Source organism: Squalius cephalus, assembly GCF_949319135.1.
Source record: "Squalius cephalus genome assembly, chromosome: 5".
NCBI classification, from domain to species: domain Eukaryota; kingdom Metazoa; phylum Chordata; class Actinopteri; order Cypriniformes; family Leuciscidae; genus Squalius; species Squalius cephalus.
Window position 1 is genome coordinate 42,767,616 of NC_137126.1, and position 13,700 is coordinate 42,781,315.

The 13,700-nt window shown below is 43.2% G+C and overlaps 1 protein-coding gene across 1 annotated transcript in view; it reads right to left on the reverse strand.

The window, feature by feature from the left end:
- Positions 1 to 13,700, reverse strand: part of hk2 (hexokinase 2) — a 64,274-nt gene that overhangs the window by 39,098 nt on the left and 11,476 nt on the right. Inside the window, exons 4-5 of the mRNA XM_079872005.1 lie at positions 12,493 to 12,612; positions 12,292 to 12,387 (exon numbers count right to left, since the gene is read on the reverse strand). Coding sequence (XP_079728131.1) covers positions 12,292 to 12,387; positions 12,493 to 12,612 — 216 coding nt within the window. The remainder of the gene's footprint in view (positions 1 to 12,291; positions 12,388 to 12,492; positions 12,613 to 13,700) is intronic.

Consider the following 13,700-nt stretch of genomic DNA (forward strand, 5'->3'; position numbering starts at 1 on the left):
AGTCGGCATCACTATTTTCCTCCCTTCACTCTTTTATATCGTCTTTCTCTCCTGATTATTTTTATAAATAGGACTGATACTTTAGTGTATCTGGATTAGTATAGGATATCATTCCGATTTTTTTTTTTTTTGTTGTTGTTTTTTCAGTTTTGAATTTTTAATTTGAATTAAGTTTTCGATTTGCCAGGTTGAGCACAGAGAGGGAGCACGCCCCCTTGTGGTGAAAACCCACTACTGCGGCCTGCCTCTTCTCCTGGGTTCATCCTGCCATTTCATTTTGAATTTGATTTTCAATTTTTATTTTTATTCTTTTTCCTCTCTCTTTCGGGTTAGGTCATTTTGATAATTAACATTATCATAACTTCCTATTGTTTTATCATTATTTAGTAAAACCTTTGACTCTCCTTTCTACATACATAACTACTCAATTGGTTTTAAACAAGCAAGCCTTAATTCACTTTAAGTTTCCCTTGTTCATCCTTCTGTGTATTTATTGTAGTACTCCCTTTGTGATCTGACAGCCATCTCTGCTTGGTCTCCGGCAAGCGAGCTCACCTGTCCGACGCTACCTGACGCTGGCCGTGCGTGAGTCTCGGACACCTCCGAATCTCGTACCACCGAATGTGCCACGCCACACCAACATCAGCAATTTGGCCCGCCAAAAGGTTAAGTCAACGCCAGCGGCACACAAGGCAATTTTGAGACAATCACTCGAACTGGGGTCTGCTGAAAGGACCACTCCGAAAGGAGAGTTCCGAGGAAAACTCAATTTTTCCGTACCGTCTGATGATTGACACCTTGGCGTTGCCACTTTGTGTTTAAAGTCGTGAGTGGTTTGAGTGGGCACACCGTGGTACCGAGAGACGAGGCTGCCCGAGGGCACTGCGGTCAAGTGTTGGAGAACCGTCGGAGAGGTTGACCGAGCCACTGGTTTCCACCTGAGTGGCCTCAATTCACATCAGGTAAACTAAATGTGATAAAACCCATTCACTTAGTATAAGCCCCAGAATATTAGATATTCCCCCGGATATATTTTAAGTGTTTTGACCCACCTTTCCTCTCCAAGCCACACCCTCTTCCTAGGCTTCCTGCCCCGATAGCCCCACTCACCTGTTGGCCCTATCTTAAACCCTAGCAGTGGTAATAGCTTAGGTCTCGTTATCCTCTCTAACACGTACCGTGTTACTATTCTGTTTCATTTAATTCCAGACCTAGTCATCACTAGTGTTTTGTTTCACTTTGATCTTTTCTATCCTTTGTTTTGTTGTGATTTGTTTCTTTCAGTTCACCTAAAGACAGTAACCTGTGAGAGCCACCAAGGAAAACTGAATAAGTAGAGCGACAACCAGAGCCGGCGTCACAACACGTGACCCGCCAGGCTACTGCCTGCCAAAATCTCCATTTCAGGTCCTTTGTCGACCCGAGTTAATTGGCACAGTCTAACTGTCTGCATCAGTTAGCCCAAATTCTAATAGACGGCATAGCCGTATTAGCATAGCTCGTTAGCCTTAGAACGAACTTGCATTGGTCTCTGTGTGTGTGCTGTGTTTCTCTCGCCTACGGTAAGCCAGTATGTCCCGCTCATCCAGCCCTGTAGTTCGCTGGAACAACCTCTCGACATGGCTGAGAGCAATGACAACCCCCTTCCTGCCCGAGGGTACCGAGGACCTGCAGCACCGGAGCCAAGAGCAACTGGACGCCGAGCTAGAGAAGCTGATAACCCAGGATCCGACACAGAGCTACAACTACAAAGACTGGGCCAGGATCGTCGGAAGCGTCGCCCACAATCTCGTTGCCCAAGCACAGCTCAACGAAAGGAGCAACATCGACCTGGAGCAGGAAGCCGCAGCGCTAAAGCTTCAAGCGGACGAGGCCCGGAAGGACCAGGCCAGAACCCAGAGCCGTCTAGATCAGCTCCTCCTCGAGACCCAGTACCAGCGCGAGAAAGAGGACGACACAGATCCCGAGCTACAGAAAGAAGTAGAAAGACTTCAATATACCCTGCAAGATCTTCGCCTTGACACAGACCAAAGAGAACAGTCGGCGAAAGAAACCAGAAGAGAACTCGACGAAAAACTCCAACAAGGTGAAGCTCTCCTTGCAAGAGCAGAGACTGAAATAAAAGACAGAGACGCTAAAGCCAGGGCCTGCGAGAAACACTTGCAAGCGGCCCGAGCTGAGATCCATGAGCTTACTCTGCAGAAACACGATCTCAAAGACGAACTCGACATTGTTCACAGAGAGCTGAAACATTCTTACAGACTGCAGAGTAGCTGGAACGGAGAAACACACATCACAGAGTTTCTCCCGGCCCGCCACTCCAATTCTTTCAGCCAAGAACCCAGAGCTGAAAAGGTAGATGTAAGCCCACGGCTCAAGACATCACCAGCCAGCTTTCCAGAACACCTGTCAGCAGCAAAAGGGGGAGGACCCCTTCAGACAACCCATGCCACTAACCACGGCACGACCCCCCGAGAACTTGACAAGCTAGCTCGAAACATTCCTATGTTCGATCCAGATTCTGCAGAAGGTCGTGACGTTCATGCTTATTTAAAAGACATCGACTTTCACTTGCAAACTGTCGCCAACATGACAGCTTGGGACAATTTGTATCTGTTAAGAATAACGGCTAGCAGTGATGTTCGTAGCTTCCTAGACCGTCAACCTCAGACTGTCAAAACGGACGTCCAACAATTACAGCAAGCTTTGATCCGTGAATTCTCTGATCCAGACTCCGATCAAGGTTTCTTCGCTGCTGTAGACCTCAAGCAAGGTCGGCGTGAACACCCCCAGACCTACTACAACCGACTCCGACAAGTCTTCTTCGGAGCACGGAATGAGCCCGGGATGGAACAGGACATCAACTTTAAGACTCTGTTCCTCAGAAACCTACATCCCACTTTAAGTTACCATTTGGGCGTGGCCGTGTGCCCACGTAGCATGTCTACACAACAGCTGCGAGAACTAGCCCATAAAGCCTACAACAAGCAAAAGACTATTTCTGAAAAGACTGTGAAAAACCCCACAATCTATTCTGTCTCTGAACACTGTTCAAAACTGACTTTAGAGGGTGTCCCACAACACCACAGTCACAGACATTTTTACAGAGAGTCACGACCGTTCCAAACCAGCAGAGGGCAACACAATCGCGGTGGTGCTCGTCCAAAGCACCAGAGCGAGCGCTCTAAAAGATTCCGGGAAACCGGCCGGCGACCCAAGAAGAGCCGATCTCCACCGTCCAGGACGACAAGCCCCGACAGAGAGTGGAACCACTCTCGACACGACACTGGTAAGCTCAAGCCTGAGCTCACATCAGATAACCACAGTGCATCCACGTCTGAGACAGCAGAGATCCTAAAGGTGCTGAAAGAGCTTCTTCACCAGAAACGTTGCAAGAAAGACAAGAAGGACGAGCCAGACATCTTATGCCTAAGCATAAGAACTGAAACCAAACCGTCTGTCCGCCATCTGACTGAGCCAAGCACCTCGAACACTGCTCATCATCCACAGACCACAGAGCTAACTGTCACATCACAACGTGACAGCATCACCCAAGCTCCACAGCTGACAGCTGCACACCATGAACGAAACAGCACACCTCCTCACACCAGGTACCAAAATACCAAGGTACCAGAAAACGCTGTTCTGTCTAACTGCCTCCACAGCAAGCTACACGAGACCGGTCCTAACCACCCAACGACCGTCACACCTGCCATGCCAACATTCCTGGGCAACCTAATCAAAAAGGGGGTGGCCCAAAAACTCTACCTGAACATCACGTTGGAAGAGGAAGTGAGCATGGAAGCCCTGATCGACACAGGATCAGACATTACGGTGATCTCAAATCAACTTTTCAAGAGACTCCAATTTGAAGCTAAGAGACGAGATCAAACTCTTACACCTCAAACTTGTGAACTGAACGTACAGTCATACAGTCAACATGACATCCGGCTCGAACAGGTAGCCCACATTCACCTGACGATTGGTCCTTTGAGTCTAGTCCATCCCGTGTTCATCTCAAAAATTGACACTTTTCCGTTCCTCATCGGCAGAGACCTTCTAGATCGTTTTGAACCGTTACTGGACTTGAAACAGCTCAAAGTCTAGGCTCAAGTACGAGAACTTTGCCCCCTCCAGTCACAGCCAGACGGTCAGGTCACAAAGGTCACAGAGTTCATGGGAACTCCCACAGCCAGCCAGCAAGACACAGACTCAGCACCAACTGAAGGTTCGAATCCGCTACCCTGCACCTTACAGCCCACCAAAGACTTTGACACTTGCTGCCTCAATGTCATGACTGACCTGCAGCGACATGACCTCATTCAAGCCAGTGCCAAGCCTGGTGCATTAAACAACAAGCTGTGGTCACTTTCAACCCACCCACCCACCCTAGAGGTTGAAAAGCTTACACACAGCATAAGAACTTTACAAGATCAACTGCCTACTTCAGAGCCGCTTACGCTGGCTCCGCTGTTTGCAAAGACAACCATAACTGACAGGCGGGCTTCTGACATCCACATAAAGACTTTAAATGCCCACCTCTCAAAACCCTCCAACCACCCTCGCATGCCGTCTGACCTCACTGACAACCAGTGCCTCAGACCACTGCATAACACAACGCACATGCTGCGCGTACAGAACAACATTATGAGTTGTGCACCGATTGACATCACAATGCCAAGGCTTGTACTGCCACGGCGCACAAAGGGGGATAAACTGCTAATGTTCGTCTATAACGCATCATGTGCTGCACAACGCAACACCAGAGACACTGACGAGACACTGAAGCAAGCGACAAGCCGACAGCAAGATGTGGCAAAACATGGGCCAAGGCGAACTAAACCCAGTCGCCGCCCACAAAGTAAAAAGACTGCCCTGTCCAATCAAAGACAACCCTTGCTGGCTTCTTCCTCCCCTTTCTCTCTCTCTCTCCCTGTTGTCTGTGCCAGGTTGCTGCTGTGGTTCGCCATGCTGTACTGTTTGCCAACCAGAGGACAGCTGCCACCGAGAGAACGACCGAGACCCCAGATCACTGACGGCAGGACCTACCCCCAGCAAGTGCATGTTCGACTCATCCAGCCCCGCCCGGTCTACAGAGCACACCACCCCAGCTCCGTAGCCCAATACAGCTGGACAAGTGTCCGACGGACAGAGGACTCCCTCTCTCACGCCGAGGCCAAGGTCGAACACATGTTCAACCAACTTGAGAAAGTGACTGTTGCACAATCGGGACTCCTAAGCATCAACCACCACTCCAGCCAGTTCCTGGGAGCGTTGCTCGGAACCGGAGCTGCCGCCAGAACTCTGTTTAACATTGGTGTGTCCAGTGTAAATGCAGCGAACCAGACCTCAAACTCCACGAAGCCGCAGTTTACGGTCTTACAGAGTGACTTTGTCCAGACTCAGCTGGTTACAGTGCCAACGACAGACATGCTGTGGGAGGTTAGCTCCTCCAATGACAGCATAGCCACAGGTGTAATCCCACCATACCTGATACTAAGCCTGATGCTAACTGTGCTGGTTTCCGCCATCAACACGCCAGCTGACTTTCTACAAAAACACCTGGCCTACTCTCTGGGTAGCACCATCTCCCTCTGCGTCGATCCCGAGCAGAGAGAAGTGGGCCTTCTCCTAAATCCGCCTATCATCGAGTCAAGCCAAGTCTACAGACTTACAGACATTTGCAAGGTCAGATTTTGGGAAAACAACACCCACCTCAAGATAAGCCCTCCAGACGTGGTGGCCTACCACGATGGCGACACACAACGGTACTCAGCTCCAAACCTACACCTGTGTACTATGACCAAAGACATTTGTTATCTCTGCCTTAGCAAACCCTTACTCAGAGACAACGCTGAAGAAATCTGCGGGTTGCACCCCCTGGTCAGCAAAGTCACCCACACACAAGCAGAGATAGCAGGTGAAAGGTGGCGTGCTAACGCACCTGTGCACACCGCCACTGTCACTCACGACCAGCATGACACAACCAGCCGTGTCAACATGCTCAACCAGAAAATGGGATTTCAAGTACTGAAAGGTGTCATCCTACACCTTGATGGCCTGACATGGTACCAGCTTCCCAGCAAAGAGTACCAGACAGCACTGAAACTACCATCCTCCAAAAACTTCAACGTCACCTTGAATCCAGGACTGGAACTCCGTAGTGAGAAAAGGGGGTCCCAACTCATGGACATTGCTCCTGCCAACAAAGCCCTCCGAGCACCGGCTCGACGGCCCGTTCTGAACACTTCATCTGCGATCCAAGGCTGGAACGCCGCCGACATTGGGCTGTGCACCTTTGCAGGTAATCAGCCACACCCTAACACTAGGTTGGTTTCCATCCTGTACAGAAGACTCAACGAGATGCGATACAGCCAAGCGCACGAAAGCTGTGTCCAAAGGTTTCAGACGGAATCCCCGGTGTCAAGTCAGAGACCACGCCGAACCTCATCGAGCTGAATCCTCAGCTCCAAGCACCACCTGCCTTCCTACCGTCATGATCCACCTGCTACATGACTGTCATGATTCACCTGCCATGTGACCATTGTGATGATTGTCGTCCGACGATGTCCACACGGACTTCACCGGACGAAAAGGGGGAATGTAGCCACATTGGCTATGAATCATGGCTCATTGAATCAGAACATAAACGCACATTCCTTCTTGCTGTCCCACTCTGAACCCCCGAAGGTAAATCAGTTGCTTTGGCTCCAGCTAGTCGGCCAATTGACTTTTACGACACTAATTTCACCTCAGAGACATTCCGAACCCCCCCTTTCCCCTCTCTGGACCACAGAGAGATAACGAAACTTGAAACTTTCTACACACACACACAAACACACACAAACATCCCTTTGTGTTTAAATTAGGATAGAATATACTTTAATTTATGTACAATTACATTAGGCATGTGTGATTTAGTTTGGCTTTATAATAGAGGTGTGGTTTTGAAATGTATTCTTTAATCAATAGTGTTTTAGTAAGAGAATGTTCAACAATATTCTCTGGCAATTGCCTTCCCCCCACTTTGCTGTTTTATTGCCTAAAGGAATGTCCAGCAACAAAGATTTTAGGAGTGGAGCAGTGTTAATCTTTAACCCTACTTAAATCCTACATTTTCTATATGTATAACCATTGAAGAAATATGTAAACCTGAATGTAATTTCTCTTTTCCACGATTGTTCTTCTCTGTGATGGGTTGTTGTATTCTTGTAAACCTTAAAGGAATAATGTTTCAGATGTGCACCGTTGCAATCATAGATATGCCATGTGGATCTTTTAAAAAGTCTAATTTTCATTCCCACTTGTAAATGCACATCACATTTTAGGTTAGTCTTATTCCCAGTTTGTTAATCGAACTTTTAATACTTATCTTACAGAGTAAGAAGGTACTTCTAGGCCGTAGCTTTTAAACATACCAAATTTGGTCTTGAATTAAACCTCCATATACCCGTAGGAAAGATATGGATACCAAATTATGATAAAATGCATTTTACTGCAGTTATAATTGTTTAACGTAGAAATGGCATGATCCTAAGACTGCCATAAAACATGCAAATCAAACTCATAGTGAGACAAAGAACTTTTCTCCCGCCTGGAATTTCGCATTCCAATTGGCTCAAGCCCCAGGGAGGAGTGAAATTCCTGTGCCCTAGAAAAGCGGTTACACTCCGCGTTCCGTTCAGTTCTGTTCTGTATTTCCTTTCGTCTTGTTTTTGTTCCTGCACTTTCACGAACCCGCCTCGTCAGCGAGAAGACCTTATGGCTCCCTTTGGGAGCGTTTTCAATTTTCTTTAAGTCTTTTCTTTATTTTCGTCCTTCGGACTCCATGAAGCAAAAGCAGCAGACAACTTCAACTCAGAGAGAAAGACTCTTTCGAAAACCCCGCTACCGCGCTCACCAGAAGACACAAGAGCGCGAGCCCGGCTTTCTTAAAGAAACACACGCACGATGGTCTTAGGACACACGCATGAACTCTGCGTTCTTCAGCAACAAAGAGAACCATTTTGCAAGATAAGTTTATTGAACTTTTAATGTGATTTGATTCCTTGCTGTCTCTCAAAAGGTTACCTGTGTTTTTGCGATGAGAGAGAGCATCTCGGTGATCTCTCTCATCCTGAACTTTAGTTTCACTTTCTCCCTTTCATCCTCTCCCTATCTCATCTGTTATCCGTTTGGTCTTGTAATGTTTTCATCCGTATGTTTCTGTTGTAAATATGTATTTACTCTGTGTATACTCGTAGTTTCGATGTAGTATTAGTCTAATTATTAAATTCCATATGTCCTTGACTGACTCTGTTTTAATTGCCCATGTTACTTAGTCCCTGAAATGTTCGATCTTAGCTATATGCTTTATCTTGGTAGGCTACGATTTAAGTAACCTAATTTTAGTCTGCAGACACCGAGAGTGTCTTTTCAAGGCCTGGAAAAGATACTCTTTCTCGTGTTTGTAGGAAGGATAATTTTCCTTGAGAGTTAATTTAATCTTACGTACAATCTGTTCGCTGGACAAACAGATTGTTTGATAACTAAATTAATTCCATTGAAGTTATCCCATAACTTCGAGCTGAAATAAGAACAATTGATGTATTAATGACGAACCATAACCCGTTATGGTAATCGTTCATATATCAATCTAGTTCAGCTGCGATAAATTAATGTAACTGTAACATACAAAATATTAATCATATTCATGATTAATTATTAAAATTCCCTATAGATCATTTGAGCTAATATTAATATTAATATTAATATTAATGTACGACCCATTGTTTTTACATGGCTATTATGCCGAGAGCCAGGTATAGTTATTCAAAAAAATACAAATATTCACGAAATGAAACCCGCACTTTCCAGCAAAACATCTGTGGGACCAGTACAATATATGGGCGTGATGGCACTCCTCATTATAGGCGCACATACTTTAAAAACAAGACAATGATTATCTAGTCTCCAAGTCAGTTTAGTTACACCTCTGCAATAAAGCAAGATGGAAAGCAATGCAATTACATTGACTATTGATTTATAGGCTATATTGCATTTAAAATGTTGATTGGCTGGACATACTGGTCAATATGGATGCACATCCCTCATTAAATAATAACCATCAACTATCAAGTATTGCTTTTATCATTTGCTGTACAGTTATCTCAGAGTATTCCCAGGGTATGCTTTGACCAGCTAGACGGTAGGTTGGAATGGCTCGATCCAATCAATCGGTTGAAGTAGGAGCCAAAGTGCCATGTTTAAATAATGGAAGCTGCAGCAAACCACATTTCTCAGGGACCAGGATCTCTTCCTCCACCAACACAACTAACGGCAAACGAGTCGTCCCCATTTCTTATAACAATATAGTGATAAGGATATATTATACTCCGGGTCCCAATGGAGTGATGTGAAAAAAGGGTTCTACCAAGGCATAAAGGAATGTATTAGTAATTAAAAATAAATGTAACCCTAGCAAGGGAGGCTTGATGGTTGTTCTCTCCTGCCCAAGGGGAAGACCCTAGCACTACAGAGGGAAGGAGTGTCCTGTGCAGTACGCAGTACAGACATTTCAAGCATTATTAGGACTGTACAATAAAGATTATGGCCCTGTCCTAAATGGCACCTTAAACACTTGTCTTCCTACAAGTCTGCACTTTCACGACGTAATGCCGCTTTGACTGTCGGGAAAAAGTCTGCTGCAAAGCTCGCTTTAGTGCGGACTAGGCAAAAGTGTGCATCGAGGGTGCATATCAACCTCAAAGGGGGCACTGAGGAGCACCCTTCTAAAACCTAAAATGACAAATGAGACACCCAACGGTCTTGTGGACTACACGATTCTGGATAAATTGAGAATCACAATTGTTTTTGTTTCAAACTGAGATCACGATTCTCCCACGATTCAGAAAACTTTAATAAGATTTTTCTCAAAATTGACGTTGCTGATGTAAGACTTGAGAAATTAGAAAATGCCGGACAGTCTGGTTAAGGAGCGACCAGACCCTGAGAAGACAGGATCTTGCTGGAAATTACCATTTGAACTCACCATTTGAGACAAAAGTCTCACCTCCGAGTCATCCTAATCTACATTTCATTCCCTCATCCCTCACCCCCTCTCTCTCTCATACTCAGATCACCTGAATTCACCCAAGAAAATACATAGTTTTAATGTGAATGATTATCATCGAGTATTGTACATTTTTGGCATCATTTGAAATGTCTCAGTGCGACTGGTACAAATGTCTCATTTCCAAATAAGTAAAACAAAAGGTAATAAGGTTTTAAGAGTTTAGAGATAACTGGCACACAAAGGAGGGTTGGTCTCCAGGCAAATGGTCTCATAAAAGGTGTAACCTCTGAATGCAAATTTCCATTGTTAGCACATGTTTCCATGTGAAAGAGGTTCTGTCTATATAATGGAATGCAGCAAAGGGTTCGGGGCCTTCTGTTACTCAGATGAGCCCATGATGTTGAAGGACCTCAAAGAATTCAGCATCATGTATTTTAATGTTGGGTTCGCATCTCTTCTCTTTATTCCAGAGCATTTGATGTTTTGTATCGATTATCTTTGAATTGATTATGAAATTGGCATGATACATTTACCTGACATAGTAAATTGTTACATTTGATTATTCTAACCGTCTTTGACATTATTTTGATTAAAGAGTTAAAAGGAATAGTCAAACATTTGCTCACATTTAATGATGCACAGATATCATTACAACTTTTTCCATTTATGAAGTCAGATGAAATAACGAGAGAATACATATTCAAATGTATTGCATTTAATCAAAAAATACTTTTGGTCGGATGCCGGACTTTGGGCCGGTTGAGCGTGAGCTTACACTGACTCTATCGACTTCAAACAGGTGTAGCTCATTCATTGTTTGTCCAATTTTTATGCTCCAGGTTTTTCAATGGAGCATAACATTATATGATTCATGCACTTGCACAATAACAAGCACTTGTTTTTTGAAAATTTGCTCATTCTGACTCATTTTGCCAGCATGGGTCACAAATACTTTTATTACTGAATGAATCAGTGTTTTTAAACGAATCTCTTGAATGAATGATTCAATGACAAATACATTTTTTAACAGTCACTTGTCGCCACCTGGTGGTGTAAAGATGCAATCGATACAATCGTTATTTGAAGTGCCATATTGCTTTCAAAAGGTGATTTACTCTATTTTGATCGCTAAAGTAGACATCAGTGTTGAAATCCGAACTATAAAACTTATCCCAGTACTTCTGTGATCATTTGAATTATTGTAAAACAGAAATAATCATACTCCGAGGCTGAAAAGACAAAAGACTTTGAAAAGGTTGAAGTTTTACATTTACATTTATTCATTTAGCAGACGCTTTTATCCAAAGCGACTTACAAATGAGAACAATAAAAGCAGTTAAACTAACAATAGGACAATAATATGCAAGTGCTATGACCCTTCCCAGTATAATCTAACGCAGTACATATACATATATATATATATATATATATATATATGTATACACACACACATATATATATATATATATATATATATATATATACACACACACACACACATATATATATATATATATATATATATATATATATATATATTTATTTTTTTATTTTTTTTTATTTTTTATAAAGATAATAGATATAGAATAGAAGATAAAGTGTTAGTATTAATGGATCAAGTGCTGCGAAAAAGACGCGCCTTCAGCCGTTTCTTGAAAATGGACATGGACTCAGCCGCTCTGGTTGAGTTGGGCAGGTCATTCCACCAGCAGGGAACAGACCAGGAAAAGGCCCGAGAAAGAGATTTTGTGCCTCTTTGAGGTGGCACCACAAGACGGCGTTCACTTGCAGAGCGCAAGTTTCTGGATGGCACGTAGGTCTGAAGTAATGAGTTTAGGTAAAAGGGAGCAGAGCCAGTGGTTGTTCTGTAGGCAGACGTCAGTGACTTGAATTTGATGCGAGTGGCAACTGGCAACCAGTGCAATTTTGTGAGGAGAGGAGTGACGTGTGCTCGTTTTATACTGGGTCTGCGGCACAGTCAAAGCAGATCTGAATGTTCCGGTGCGATTTTGTCAAAGGTTTAATAGACACAACCTAATCGCAGTCATTTAGAAATGAGATTCCGTGGGTGTTTGAATCGAGATCGCAATCTTTTTTTAACGATTAATCGTGCAGCTCTAACCCGCACGTATTGGCCACTGTAAGTAAGTGCATATGAAGTGTGCCATTTGGGACAGGGTCTATTAAACCAATGGCTTTAGCATGTAAAAGGATGACACACTGATTCATACACTCACCCCTCTCTTCTTGATGGCTTTTCTCAAAAGGCCCACAACATCTCTCCCCTCCACTCCACTCGCCTTAAAACCTTTGGTCCATGACACCAGAAAACTCTGCACAGAAACAAGGACAACCATGGAGACATGGCATTTATCGCTAAAGAGCTCCTTATTTTAATGTATTCCTCCTCCTTTACATTTTTTTCTCTCTCATCTCACCTCATCTAGTTTAGTCTGCTGGCAAGGAAATGAAAAGGTAAAGCCTAGAGGCAGCTTCTTCTCTTTGATGCCCAATTTTTCAAGGAAATTGGCCAAGCATTCAGCTATGTGATCGAAGAGCTGGAAAAGAAAAGAAAAAAAGACAGATTTTAACATTTCAATTTTAAATACATTGCTTAGCTAAGATTAAGAACCCATTGCAGTCAAAAGTGACCCACACCAAAATGTCTAAATATAGCCCAATATGTTCAATAGCAAACAAATTAGGTGGATCAAAAGTCTATGTAAAAGGAAAAAAGGTAATCTTACAAAGCACAAGTTAGTCCAAAGGTGTCGTTATTTTCATTTCTTAAATATGACATTTTTGAAAGCTACAAAATCATAAGCACAGTTTAATTGTTTTGAAATGAAAAGCTCTTTATATTTAACTAAAGTGGAAACAAGCCTCAGAAAAGCTACCGAAAGTGAAAAGTTCCAATGCGGAAATCCAATGGGGACAGACAATCAATATGTTGTGCAGTCTCCTCAGGCCATACATTCTATATTGAAATCACAACGCCATAATGCCATGGTGGGATGTGTGTGAGGAACCAGGTGCAACTCATAATTTTCTGACAGCTGGGTTCCAATATATCTTCCACCCTCTGGTCATGCACTCTTATAAAGGACTCTTGTGGCCGAATTGAAATGATTGAAGTCCAAACAGTGAACACATCCACTGCCAAACTAACACGGAAAAGTAGGGATGAAAATTGGTTTAGTTTTACCCCAGACATGATTCAGTTCCCAGCCACCTAAGAGACACTTTTATGCATTTTTATTTAGCACAACAGTTAACTTGTTTAGTTTTTAGCTATTATTTTTATTTCTATGGCATTTTATATGATTATTATGATGAAAAGTTATTTGTAGTATCTCAAATTGCTTTTTTTTTTTGTTTGCTTAATCAATAATATACAAATTACTGTATTCTGTTATGGAAAGAAGATATAATTCTTTGTATAACAGCATATTTATAAAAATAAAACATAAGAAGATATAAAACAAACGGACATGTCTGTTTTATACATTTAGGATTAAACCATATAAAATGTGTTTAAGTATTAATACTTTTTTTAACAGTGAACAAGAGTAGAAGAAAGAATGTGCATTAAAATGATTGTCTTATGACGCACATTCATTTGGCCTTTGCCTAAAATGGTAATTTC